We start from the raw sequence: 14,251 nt of genomic DNA, 5'->3' as shown, positions 1-14,251 counted from the left end.
GCCCTTGTTTTTTATTGTTGTAGTTATTATTGTAGTTGTTATTGATGTCGTTGTTAGATAGGACAGAGAAATGGAGAGAGATGGGGAAGACGGAGAGGGGGAGAGAAAGACACCTACAGAGACTCCGCTGCAAGTGGAGAGCGGGCTAGAACCAAGATCCTTGTGCTTTGCACCTCGTGCACTTAACCCCCTGCACCACTGCCCAACTCCCTTCATTCCATTTTTATAACATGGAACAAACCTAGCCAGTTTAAAACTAAGACTATTGGTAGCAATAATTTCTCGAAGGACATGTTTTAAGTGGAAGTAGATCCACTGTTAAGTGCCTTTAAATCTTGCTTCGTTTTTTGATTGTTTAAAAATTATCATTTATTTATTTGATAAAGACAGCCAGAAATTGAGAAGGGGGAGGGAGGGAGAGACCCCAGCCTTGTTTCATGGTGCCTGCCACATATACCTGCGACCATGCATAGTCAGCCAGACAGCTGGTGTGTGCCGGGTGTGGCGGTGGGCCGGCAGACTCAGCTTGTGAAGCTTTCTCCCTGCAGGCGGGGTCCAGGGGCTTGAACCTGGGTCCCTGAGCATTGTAACATGTGTGCTCAAGCAGGTGCGCCCCCAGTCTTAGGATTCCTTTCCGCACTGTTTTCAGCATCCACGGATTTCCACGTATACTACTTAAAAGGCTGTGTGTTCCCCGGGTCTGTGAAGGGGCAGAGCTCGCTCCCGCGCGCTCAGGACCCCCCAGCCTCGCCCCTGCGCTTTGTGCACTGGAGTGGGGCGCAACGCGGTGCCTTTACCCTTCCCGCGGCGTGAGGACGCGGGGAGCTGCCCAGTGATGGCACAGGAGATGCCCCTTAGAGTGCAGACAGACTGGAGGCTGGGCCGGGGGCCACTCACAGCCCTGGCCGTGTGGGCAGCCGCCAGCTGACCCAGGAGGCTCCGCCGCGCACCCCCCCCCTCGCGCTCTCTGGGCTCTTGGCTCCCCCCCCCCCCCCCCGGCTCCTTTGGCTCTCAGATCTCTCTCGCCCCATGGTCAGGTAGTGGGGACAGCCATTGTCGGCTGACTCCATGTGGCCTGAGCCACCCCCCCCCATCCTATAATAAAGATTTGTGTACCCCACTTGCTCTGGACTTCCTCTCTCTTCTCCGCGGTGCAGCCCGACACCTGATCACCACCACAACAACATCTGGCACCCAACGTGGGGCCATCCTGGCTGGGGAGCTGGCGCAGCCAGGGAGAGGCCGGGACGAGCCCCGGCCATGAAAACGCCGCCATGCCCGGTCCGGTCCGGCAGCTACTCTGTGCCGGAACAGCCCGCGGCCACCCTGAGACCCTGTGATGCTGTGAGGTGGGGCTTCAGGGCTGGCTGTGTGCTAAGCCTACCGCAGCCGGCTATATTTTAGGTGACGCAGTGCTTGCATCCTCTTGCTTGTGTCAGAAAACAGACCATTTCAGAGGATTGCGAATGAAACTCAGCGCACCGTAAACGGAGCGCTGTGACTGCAGCTATCTTGATAGTTTCAGAGGATTGCGAATGAAACTCAGTGCACTGTAAACGGAGCGCTGTGACTGCAGCTATCTTGATAGTTGCAGCCGGGGGGGTGGGGGGGTGGAGAGGGATCAGGCGGTGGCACAGTGGCTTAGGCTTACGTGGCACAAAGCACAAGTTCGGGCTTAAGGATCCCAGTTCGAGCGCCGGGCTCCCCACCTGCAGGAGAGTCGCTTCACAGGCGGTGAAGCAGGTGTGCAGGTGTCTGTCTTTCTCTCCCCCTCTGTCTTCCCCTCCTCTCTCCATTTCTCTCTGTCCTATCCAACAACAATGACATCAACAATGGCGATGATAACCACAACGAGGCTACAAGGGCAACAAAAGGGGGAAAAAATGGCCTCCAGGAGCGGTGGATTCATGGTGCAGGCACCGAGCCCAGCAATAACCCTGGAGGAAAAAAAAAAGTTGCAGCCGGGGAAATAGCTGCAACGGTAAGAGTGCAGGACTGTAATCCTGGTCTGGTCCCCAGAGCTGCATGGACCAAAGTAGTGCCTTGGCCACTCTCTCAAATAGGAGACTCTTTCTCATATGGAAAAGATAAACCTTTAACAAAATGAAAGTAAATATATTACACGAGTTGTTCGTGCATTTCTTCTGTAAATGTAATTCATGGCTGCTGGTTTGCTCTTAAGAATTAATGTATTCATGCCTGACAGCAGCTCACTGGTCTAGGGCAGGGCTTTGGGTCTGTGCAGCCTAGGTTCCGGCCCAGCCCTCACTGCATTGAAGGGAGCTCTGCTCTCTTTCACTCTCTGCCTCTTTCTATTTTAAAAGGATAAAAAGCATATTAGCGGGGGCTGGGTGGTGGTGCATCTGGTTAAGTGCACATGCTATAGTGCGCAAAGATCTGGGTTCTAGCCCCAGCGCCCCCCCCCCCCACCTTCGGGGGGAAAGCTTCACAAGCATTAAAGCAGTGTTGCAGGTGTCTGTCTCCCTCTCTGTCCCTCTCTGTCCCCCCCTTCCCTCTCAATTTGTGGCTGTCGCTAGCCAATAAATAAATAAAGATAATAAAAAAGTGTATTAGAATCCCAGCTTATCTTTTCAATATGTAATAGTAAAGACAGTGTAGGAACTCTTTGTAAAAATTTTTATTTGTTACTGATAGTTTGTTACAAGATTGTAAGATGACAGTGTATAGTTCCACACCCTGCCACATCCGCCACCAGAGTTGTGGATCCTCACCCTCCCACCTCCCAGACATCACCAGCAGAGTTCTCACAAGGCTTACAGTTTGCTTGCTTCTGCTTTGTTTAGATTTTTTTTTTTTTTTTTGCAGCTTCATGTAAATCAGATCTCTAGATTCCACATATAAGTGAAACCATCTGGTAGTTGTCTTTCATCTTTTCACTTACTTCACTAAGTGTAATCACCTCCAGGTCAGTGTAGTAACTCTGTAAGAGAATTATCCGAAAGGCTTTTAAAAATCGTGATTATCATAATGCTTAAAAGAGTTTGCTAGATCTATATTTATATGTTTTTACTAAGCAGTGAGATTACGATTATTTGAATATGAGATTTATGAATTTCTCTCCCTTCTCTAGGTGAAGCTGTACTTTACAAAGACGGTGGAGGAACCATCAAACCCAGAGGCTAGCAGTTCGACTTCTGTGACACCTGATGTTAGTGACAATGAACCTGATCACTATAGATACTCTGACACCACTGACTCTGACCCAGAGAACGAACCTTTTGATGAAGATCAGCATACACAAATTACTAAAGTCTGATTTTTTTTTTTTATCAAGAGAGATAAAGCGCAATGAAAACAAACTTGAACAGACTGAAAATGGACCTTTTTTTTTTTTTAAATGGCAATAGGACATTGTGTCAGTTATAGGAACAATTCTCTTTCCCTGACCAATTTCGTTTGCCCTATACATCCACAGGGTTTTGACACTTGTCGTCCAGTTGAAAAAAGGTTGTGTAGCTGTGTCATGTATATACCTTTTTGTGTCAAAAGGACATTTAAAACTCAATTAGGATAAATAAAAATGGCACTTTCCCATTTTATTCCAGTTTTATAAAAGTGGAGACAGACATGTGTACCTTAGGAATTTCCCACTTGTGTTCTGTCACCAACTGAAGTGGCTAAAGAGCTCTTTGATACACAGGTTCATATCCTACCCCTTTGCACTTGTGGCAACAGCTAAGTTTGCAGTTGGCTAAGAGGCGTTTCAGAGGGATTTTGCTACACTCAGATGCATGTGTTCAGGCTAGGGGTGGAGGGAATGCTCAGGAAGGAAGAGAGGATGCTGGATTCTGGACCACGTACCATCTCCAGCTACTTTCACGCACCTTTCTTTAGCATGCTACAGTTACTGATCTGGACATTGGAGGAATTGGCCGCTGTCACTGCTTGTTGTTTGTGCATTCTATTTTTTTAAGCATATTGGTGCTAGAAAAGGCAGCTAGAGGGAGCGAGTCTGTATTGGGGTGCAGGAACGGACCTTCCACGCCATCTTAACACACAGATGAAGGGGAATGAAAATACTGTTGTCACAGGTTAACACACACACACACACACACACACACACAATGACTCAACCATATAATGTGGAGGCTGTCATCAAAGAATGGGCTTGAAACATCACCCTGACAGTGATTTCCTAATGACGCTTTCAGTGTAATCGCTGCTCCATCTCCTGTGTAATTGAGGCCAGTGCTACACGTCAGATGCAGTGAGTCCTTTACACCAGTCACCAACTTGTTGGTACTCTTCTATCACATGCCTGCTGTGGGTGCTTCATGTGCTGCCTGCGAGCTTCTTCTCAGTAAATAGCAAATATTTTGTAATGCTGCACAGGACATTTCAATTTGAGATTCTACAGTGAGCATTCTTTTTCCTTTAAAGATTGATGATGTACTCATTCAATCCAAGAGCTGTCATCCGTTCCAACCTTTTGACCTTACATATTCTTATTACAATGAGTTTTGCAGTTTTGCACATTTTTTTTAAATGTCATTAACTGTTAGGGAATTTTACTTGAATACTTAATACATTTAATGTTTATATTTAAAAGGATATTTCTGTTAAAAAGGAAATTAGAGTCACAGTAAATCTTCAACACTGTACACATAAGGCATTTGCTTTATTAGTAGAAATTGTCCCACATAATGCTTCATTGGTTTGCTATTGAAAAATAAGATTAAAAAATGTGCAGTGTTGAATCATTTCTTCTAGCGCTCTAGATAGGACTAGGATTTCAGTTTCACTTCTTAGGTATCATAGATTTGATGACGCCCAGACTGCATACGATTTTTAGCAGAGCACAAACTATTGTAAAACTAATGTGAAGATACTATTAAAAAAGATTTTTTTCCCAGAAATTTGGTGTCTTTCAAATTATATCTTGACTTGAAACATTTGAGTATCCAGCCAATCTGTTTCTTAAAGGTGTAAACTCTTGTTTTCAATAACTTCCTGGTGCTGAAATTGTTCACTAGCTGTGGTCTGACCTAGTTACTAGAGACATGCAGATTGCAGAGGGCTTTCTAGAGCAGCCTTTGGAGAGTGTGGTGGTGAATAGATGAGGCAGAGCTTCAGCTAAAATACTCTCAGTAGGTCATGTTGACATGTTTCCACAGATTTTTAATGCAGCTCGTAGACCATGTGTTGAAGTAGAAAGCTGACTGACCGTCATCATCAGTTCAGCTGGTAAGGTCAGAAACCAGCGGCTCCCAGGGTCTCAGCATTGAAGTTTCTGTGCCACCTCGTCTTTTCCTAAAGCTGAAACCTGTTGACTAAAGTGAAAATCAACTTTTCATGCTTTGAAGATAGTTACTGATACTTTTATTTGTTACAGTTTTGGGCACAGTATATTTAAACAGAAAATCTTGTATTGTTCCAGCATGTAACGTGGAGGGCCAGGTCCTAAGTGGTGACATTATCACGGGCTTTTGCACTGTTAATATTTTTCCTTTGGAATGTGAAGGTCTGAATGAGGGTTTTGATTTTGAATGTTTCAATGTTTTTGAGAAGCCTTGCTTACATTTTATGGCATAGTCATTGGAAATGGAAAAATGGCATTATATATATATATTATATATATAAATATATATTATACATATTACTACTCTCCTTTATTTCAGTTACCATCCCCATAGAATTGACAAGAATCGCTACGACCGAAAGGTTTTTGAGCCCTAATTAAAACTTTATTTCTGACAGTATTCATGACTAGCCTAGCCTGACACGCATTCTGTAGGTGATCTCCGACTTTCTGGGAAGATTTCTCAGCTTTTCTGGATGTACAGCCACTTACACGTCTGAAGTTACTTGAAGGCGTCACTCTTAAGAAAGCCCGCCATCGGGCGGAGTCCTCTCGGCTCCTGGTGGCCCTCTCTGGGCCCTAATTGTCAAAAGGCAGTTGCATAAACAGTGTCCCCAGTCTGCTGTGGCACAGGCTAGAAACTTCAGTGGAGGTGACCGGCAGCATCAGATGTCTCAGCTTTAAAAAATGCAAGTAGGGTACCAGTCCCGTGTCTAGTTCTAGAAAATGTGTGCAATATGTTCAGAGCGATGGCCGTGGTTGCCACAAAGTGCCTCGTCTACCTTTCAATGCTGTAAGGCGTCCGTCCTGCTTGCAGACGGAGGGCTGGGACTGCTCTAACGCTGGGCTTTCAGTGCAGTGTCCGGCAGTGTTGCCTTCTGCCCTGCCAGTTCAAAAGTTCCATCTGTCTCCATATAGAATATATATATATATTAAATTTTTTTCAGTCTGTTAAACAGCCTTACTCTGATTCAGCCTCTCCAGATACTATTGTGCTGTGCAGCAGTGGCTCTGTGTGTAAATGCACTGAGGATACACAAAAGAAAAAAAAAAACAGTGTACAGGACTATGCCTCATACCAACCTGATGTCCATTTGTTACTGTGTTTGTTAACAACCCTTTATCTCTTAGTGTTATAAACTCCACTTAAAACGGATTAAAGTCTCATTCTTGTCATTGCGTGGGTGTTTTATTAAAAGAGTATAATGGAAACGGCTTGAATTCACTAGAGCTTTCAGTGATGCGCAGCTCAGTGTGATTAAGAAGTTCGTTGTAACCGAGTGTTTTTGGCTTACTTTGCTGCACTGCAAGACCTGAAACAGAAGAAAACCGGTGTGAGCTTTTGTCACCTTGAAGTCTACTCATGCTCAAGAGAGAGAGGCACTTTATGTTTAGGGTCTCAGTAAGAAGGTGTTCAAGGATGTAAAGTGGCATTCTAATTCTGAAGGAGTTCCAGAGTTGTAGGAAATCCTGCATGTCGCCTGAATTAAGCCAGATGTCTGAAGATGATTATGAGAATGGATTTGATATTTCATGACTTTTCCATTCTTTGTGATTTCTGCAGTTGACTGTCAATTATGGGAAAACTTCATTTACTTCTTGTTACTTGTTGCTGTTAACAGTCTTGACAGACGTGGTCCGGGAGGTGATGCAGTGGATAAAGCATCAGACTCTCAGGCATGAGGTCCTGAGTTCAGTCCCTGGCAGCACATGTACCAGAGTGATGTCTGATTCTTTCTCTCCTCCTATCTTTCTCATTAATAAATTCTTTTTAAAAAAATTGACAAGAGTAGTCTAAAGGACTTTATGTACTTGAATTAATCTTGTCATTTCAAATATTCTTAAAGGCTTAGAGACTGAGACATTCTTTCTACAAAACAGACTCAAGTAATTGGAAGTGTAGCTTTTGTCAATGTTTTGAAAATGAAGCAGACCATTTATGTAAAGTGGAATTTCAAGTTCCTGTTTTTCTTATGTGACTTAACTAGAGGTAAATGTGGATAACTGCGTAACTATCGATATACATCTCTGTTGAAGCATGTGTGTGGCTGAGAACTACATTGAGAGCTAAAACTAAATGTCTGAGAAACGGGCAGTTTTTCTCTTGTTCTTATTACTCTGTAATTTGAGCTTCTTGGTTAAGTGAAATGCCATCACCATTTCCACTGAAAGTTTTAAAACATCACCAGTGCTGAATTTGCAGGCTTCCAAAGGCTTATTAAAAAGAAAAGTCGAGATCCTTAAATCTAGTTAATTTGCTGCTAATGTGAAAAATCTTTGTCTTGTTTTTATTCTTGCACATCTAAAAGTTAGTCTTTCAAGTTTCCTATCCTGTTGCTAGCAAAGAAGTGCCTCTGTTTGTGAAAGTGACAATTTCTTCTCATGTGTATGAACACAATACCTAAAAAGGTAGAAACAAAATACTAACTGAAAGATGGGCTGTTGGAGGCTGCTTTTCTTACTGAAAGCCCAATGGTTGAGTTGCTTATAGAGTCAATATATTTCATGACTCTTCAATCAAATCTGCCTCCTTACCTCACATCAGAGTGGCCGGGGCAGTGGTGCGCCTGGCCTGGTACACTTGTTTCCATGCACAAAGACCCCTGCTCCCCTCATTTCCTCTTTATCCTATCAAGCAAAGTGTTTAGAAAGGCAAAGAAAGTTACACACACCAAACACATCAGAGTGCAGAGCCACTGTGGTGAGCCAGGTGGTGCAATCCTGCAAGCCCCTGTTGGGACTGGTGCTCCCTGTGTGCTGGGCAGGGCTTTCCCAAGTTTACGATATGGAAACAGGAAAGGACAAAATGGGTTTCCTTGGTGACACTGCTTTTTGCTTCTTAGCTATGTTTGAGAATACTTCTACGTGACTTCACATCACCCGCGGACACAGCCGTTATCAGTACTCCAGTGAGTAAACAGCTGTTCTCTTCTGCATGTGCACACGTGGGTGCGAGGCTTATTTTAAAAGTGAGACTTGTGCCATCACGTCCTGGTCTTTACATTTAGCACTTCCATCACGCAGGTAGAATACTCACTCTTGTCTGATAAAAGCGATTTGATCCCCACCTGCAGGGGAGTCGCTTCACAAGCGGTGAAGCAGGTCTGCAGGTGTCTATCTCTCCCCCTCTCTGTCTTGCCCTCCTCTCTCCATTTCTCTCTGTCCTATCCAACAATGACGACAACAATAATAATTATAACAATAAAACAACAAGGGCAACAAAAGGGAATAAATATTTTTAAAAAATTAAAAAACGATTTGATTCTTTACAGATGCAGATTGTATGCAGTTGAGATCTATTTCTAGTTAGGATATGTATGGATTTGAATATTGTTGGCATTAGGATGATAAATGTCTAAAGAAAACGGTTAAATGTGTCTACTGCAAACAGGTATTTGTACAAAAGCCATCTGAATACTTGCATTTGCAGTTAAGCATTGGTGGAACAGGTTGCAGCACCAGGTTAGCAGTGTTGCTCAGTCAGAATGAAATAGTTTATAGCACCTGAAAATACGGGGAAAGGAAACCTGCTGATTTATCACTTAGTTGTCTTTAAACCGTTGTCATAGTCATCTTTCAAACCCGAACTATTTCATGAGTGGTTCACTTTTTACTCTGGAACTTAACCTGTTTAGTTTAATGGTAGATTAATAATATGCAGTTATCTTTCTGAAACGGGAGTTTCAGTGATAAAATATTAGCTGGAGTGTTGTTGTTAAACTGATACAGTGAAAAACTTTAAAAATCTCTGAGTAAAGTTCACTGACTCTTTGAGCGTTACCACAGTTTTAAATAATGCAGCTGCTTTTAAAGGAAGTGCTTAGTAAGGATTTGCGATTTTCATTGCAAGTGACTCTGTTCATGTGGATTCTCCTTTGTCCTGAAAGTAGATAATTTTGTTTTTGTGAGATGGAATAAGGCTTCCCACAGTGACTCGAGTGTGTTTCCATTATTTGCTTCTGTAGAATTCTTAAAATGCTGTAGCCTAATATCCATTGCTTTTATTTAGGATTTTAAGCCTGCTTCATACAGTATTTCAAATAATACGGGCTCGGTGGTATCACACATGGTAAAGCACACAGTTACCAAATGTCCCACACTGACAAAATACTTCAATTTTCCTATTAGATTTGCCTAATGCCCCAATGGGTAGCTTATAAGAAACTGTGTGTAAGTGTGAGTATGTGAATGAGAGAGCATGTATATATGAGTGAGTGTGTGCGCACACACATTCATATGTGGAGGTGGGAGCCAGCTAAATTTGGAGCACTGGGCTCCAACATGAGAGAGTGTCTTGATGCAAACAATTTTCAGTGGAAGGTCACAGTTTATTGTATTGAAAATAATGTTGGGTGACATCTGAGATCATTTTGGCTGTTGATGAATTTGTTAGTATCTTGATTTGTATGTCAATGAGTTGTGGTCACAGTTGTTCAGTTTATCAAAGTTGGTGTGTTGGAAATGTTTGTTTATCCAGTTCTATTTGGCTACTGGTGGGCAAAAGGAATGCTTTCCTGTGGACAGTGTTTTTCCTCTACAACATTAAAAGTTTAATTATTTTGATTATTTGGTTTAAAGTGCTTATTCAAGAAATAACAGTCATATATATATATATACATATATATATAATCATGCTTGAAATACATTAATGATCAAGACACACACATACAATGTCTTCATGAAATTGAACTCCTTCAGCCTCCCACCCTCACCACACTTGGTGTGTTAGGTGTTTCCATGAGCAAGAAGAAGAAACTGTTTACAATGAGACTAGAACCTGCTGCTGCTGATTATATTTTGGATGGATTAGGGGTCAATTTCTTGAGCAACTAAGAGGTTAACATGAAGCAGAGTGAAAAGACTTTTTTGGGGAAGTCGGGCAGTAGCACAGTGGGTTAAGCGCAGGTGGCACAAAACGCAAGAACTGCATAAGGATCCCGGTTCAAGCCCCCGGCTCCCGACATGCAAAGTGGTTGCTTCACAAGTGGTAAAGCAGGTCTGCTTTCTCTCCCCCCCTCTGTCTTCCCCATCTCTCTCCATTTCTCTTTATCCAATAACAACAATAATAACTACAACAAAACAAGGTCAACAAAAGGAATAAATAAAAAACCTTTTAAAAAAAAAAATGGAAAAATCGACAAGACTACATTTCCACACAATGCCCATCCCCAGAGCACAATATCCAGTCCCCTCCTTTGATAGCTTTCCTATTCTTTATCCCTCTGCGAGTAAGGACCCAGGGTCGTTGTGGGGAGCAGAAGGTGGAATGTCTGGTGTCTGTAATTGCTTCCCTGCTGAACATGGGTGTTGGCAGGTCGATCCATACTCCCAGCCTGTCTCTCTCTTTCCCTAGTGGGGCAGGGCTCTGGGAAGGCAGGGCTTTAAGAGACAATGGTGGGGGTCATCTGCCCAGTGAAGTCCGGTTGGCATCATGGTAGTGTCTGGAACCTGGTGGCTGAAAAAGGAGTTATGATATAAAGCAGAGCAAATAACTGACTCATCTTGAACCCAACAGCATGAATATTGCAGATGAAGATTTGGTGGGTCTCTATTTTACAAAAAGCTACTAAGTCTATTTAGGTGTATTCCAAGGGCCCATGACTTTACTAGTTTTTGCCTGAGCCTGACATCTAATATGCAGGTGGACCCAGGTTATTGTCTGGGGAGATGGTGTCAGTTGGAAAAAGGACTAGAAAGAACAGAAGAGAGTAGCTCCAAATACGGGGAAGGTATATAAATATCATTAAGTGTAAACCCCATCAGTTTGATCCGGGGCCCATATTCAGCACAGGAGCCTGTGTGACCTCTGCATCCCTGTAGGTCTGAACTCACATTCCATGGTCATGACTAGTAACATTCCAGGCTGCACTAATTTCAGGACCCATCTTCCTCTGGTGGGAGCTAGAGTATATATATATTTTTTTTTCTGTTTTTTTTTTTATTTCTTTATTGGGGAATTAAATGTTTTACATTCAACAGTAAATACAATAGTTTGTACATGCATAACATTCCCCAGATTCCCATTTAACAATACAACCCCCACTATGTCATTCATCATTTTTCATGGACCTGTATTCTCCCCACCCACCCACCCACCCCAGAGTCTTTTACTTTGGTGTAATACTCCAATTCCATTTCAGGTTCGACTTGTGTTTTCTTTTCTAATCTTGTTTTTCAACTTCGGCCTGAGAGTGAGATCATCCCGTATTCATCCTTCTGTTTCTGACTTATTTCACTCAACATGATTTTTTCAAGGTCCATCCAAGATCGGCTGAAAACAGTGAAGTCACCATTTTTTACAGCTGAGTAGTATTCCATTGTGTATATATACCACAACTTGCTCAGCCACTCATCTGTCGTTGGACACCTGGGTTGCTTCCAGGTTTTGGCTATTAAAAATTGTGCTGCCAAGAACATATGTGTACACAGATCTTTTTGGATGGATGTGTTGGGTTCCTTAGGATATATTCCCAGGAGGGGAATTGCTAGAGTATATTGTCCAACCTCCCTTTGGAGAATGGAACATCCTCTACCATTGTTGATCCACATTGAGGGCAAGATCCTATAGAGGCTCACGAAGGGGCCCATTATGTTGTTCCTGATGGAGATGACCAGTAATAATAGGAAGAGGGATTTATTCGAGGTGTAGGTTCACATCTGTGTGGGAAACCCAGGACTCCCCGACTAGGGTCCCAGGTGATGGGGTGGCCTGGTAGTGACTCGAGCCATCAGTAAAGTATGCCAGTCTCTTGTCCTTATTCAGCTTTTATAGTCCTTAACTTTATCTGACAAGGTGAGCTTTGGAGTGACTGAGGGATGTGTAATAGGAAGTAGGTGAGGAGGGTATCTAGGCCACTCATCTGTTGTTGGGCACCTGGGTTGCTTCCAGGTCTTAGCTATTACAAATTGTGCTGCTATGAACATAGGTGCACAAAGATCTTTTGGATTGGGTATTGGAGTCCTTAGGATGTATCCCTAGGAGAGAAATTACTGGGTCATGTGGGAGGTCTATTTCCAGCCTTGTGAGAGTTCTCCAGATTGCTCTCCACAGAGGCTGGACCAATTTACATTCCCACCAGCAGGGCAGGAGGGTTCCTCTGTCCCCACAACCTCTCCGGCATTTGTTGCTGCTGTACTTTTTGATGTATGACATTCTCACAGAGGTGAGGTGGTATCTCAGTGTTGTTTTTATTTGCATTTCTCTGACAATCAGTGACAATCAGTGACAATTTTCATATGTTTGTTAGCCTTTTGGATCTCTTCTGTAGTGAATTTTCTATTCATATCCTCTGCCCATTTTTGGATGGGGTCATTTGCTTTTTTGTTGCTAAGTTTGGTGAGTTCTTTATACATTTTGGTTATTAGCCTCTTGTTTCACATTATCTGTGACCTACATACAGTGTGCGAGTTGATATATGTATTGACAGAAGTTTTCTGAGTGGGTCTGTTCCGTTGTATATCTTCAGTGAAGATAATTTCGAACAGAGTCACAGCGAGGTGACTACAGAAACAGTCTCAGAGTCAGGCCAGCTCAGAGCTTTTCTCACTGGTGTTAACTCCTTTATTTAGCCCTGGCAATGTACTTTCTACTCAAATATGGGGGATATGACAAAGATGTCATGAGACACTGACCTGCTGTGGAGTCATGATCTATTGTTTGGATTTTGTAACAGAAAAACGCAGTGATTAATGCTGCCAGTACCTAGACATGTGTCAGGAGAAGTAGTTGTATGTGTTTGGAGAAAAACTGAACTGGTATTATGTATGGAGGAAAGACTTTCAAGATTTTAGAATGCCTTTAATGGTTACATCAACACCATGTTTTTAAAAGAAGAGGACAAATGACTGTAAAGGTGATGATTCTGGATTTGAGTTTAATGAATTAATTCTCATAGGGTAGGAAGTACAACTATGTCTATATTCTAATGTCTTTAAAAATATTTTCAGGGGCCAGGTGGTGGCTCACCTAGCTAAACGCTCACATTACAGTACACAGGGACTTGGGGTTCAAGCCCCTGGTCCCCACCTGCAGGGGGAAAGCACAAATGGTGATGCAGGGCTGTGGGTGTCTCTCTGTCTCTCTCCCTCTCTGTCTCTCCCTCCTCTCTTGATTTCTGGCTGTCTCTATCCAGTAATAAATAAACAAAAAGTTAAAAAACTAAAAAAGTATTTTCATAGGGGGCTAGCTGGTGTCACACCTGGTTAAGCACACCCACTACAGTGCTCAAGTACCCAGGTTCAAGTCCCTGGTCCCCACTTGCAGAGGAAAGCTTCATGAGTGATGAAACAGGGCTGTAGGTGTCTCTCTGTCTCTATCCAATAATAAACAAAAGTGTACGTATTTATTTATGAACTGGGGAGGTAGCATGGTGATTATGCAGAAAGACCTTTATGCCCATGACATCAAAGGGTCCAGGTTCAAACCTCGCTAGTGCCAGAAGTTAGTATTGAACAGAGCTCTTGTTAAAAGAAAGGAAGAAGAGAGATCAGAGCTTAGCTGTAGCTTTTGATGGTGCCAGGGGCTTCTGGGCTCTCCTATCCTATGTTCATAGCAGCACAATTTGTAATAGCTAAGACCTGGAAGCAACCCAGGTGCCCAAGGACAGATGAGTGGCCTAGATACCCTCCTCACCTACTTCCTATTACACAACCAGACTTGCATGACATACACGCAAGGCTCCACCCCTGGTCTCTGATATGACATACACAGGGGTATGCTAGGCTCTCTAGATAAACGAGTAAATACATCTTTAAAACATTTACTGTGATCATTTTGTTATATATGCACATTTAAAATCAGTTATATGAAATTATCAATTTGGAAACATTCTAGATCTCATGACATTATCAATCGATAAAGGCAGAATATTCAAAATTTCACATAGTACAGAATTTAGAAATCTTCTGTGCACTGTTCCTTGGGAAAGTATG

General features: G+C 42.9%; 1 protein-coding gene across 2 annotated transcripts in view; it reads left to right on the top strand.

The window, feature by feature from the left end:
- Positions 1-6,496, top strand: part of PTEN (phosphatase and tensin homolog) — a 106,090-nt gene extending 99,594 nt beyond the window's left edge. For both annotated transcript variants that reach the window (XM_060187129.1, XM_060187180.1), the window contains exon 8: positions 3,092-6,496. In XM_060187129.1, the coding sequence (XP_060043112.1) occupies positions 3,092-3,277 (186 nt within the window). In that variant the 3' untranslated portion in view covers positions 3,278-6,496. The remainder of the gene's footprint in view (positions 1-3,091) is intronic.
- Positions 6,497-14,251: the final 7,755 nt, after the last annotated feature.

Source organism: Erinaceus europaeus, chromosome 1 (assembly GCF_950295315.1).
Source record: "Erinaceus europaeus chromosome 1, mEriEur2.1, whole genome shotgun sequence".
NCBI lineage: Eukaryota > Metazoa > Chordata > Mammalia > Eulipotyphla > Erinaceidae > Erinaceus > Erinaceus europaeus.
Note: the sequence above shows the minus strand (reverse complement) of the source record. Positions and strands in the feature narration are given on the sequence as shown.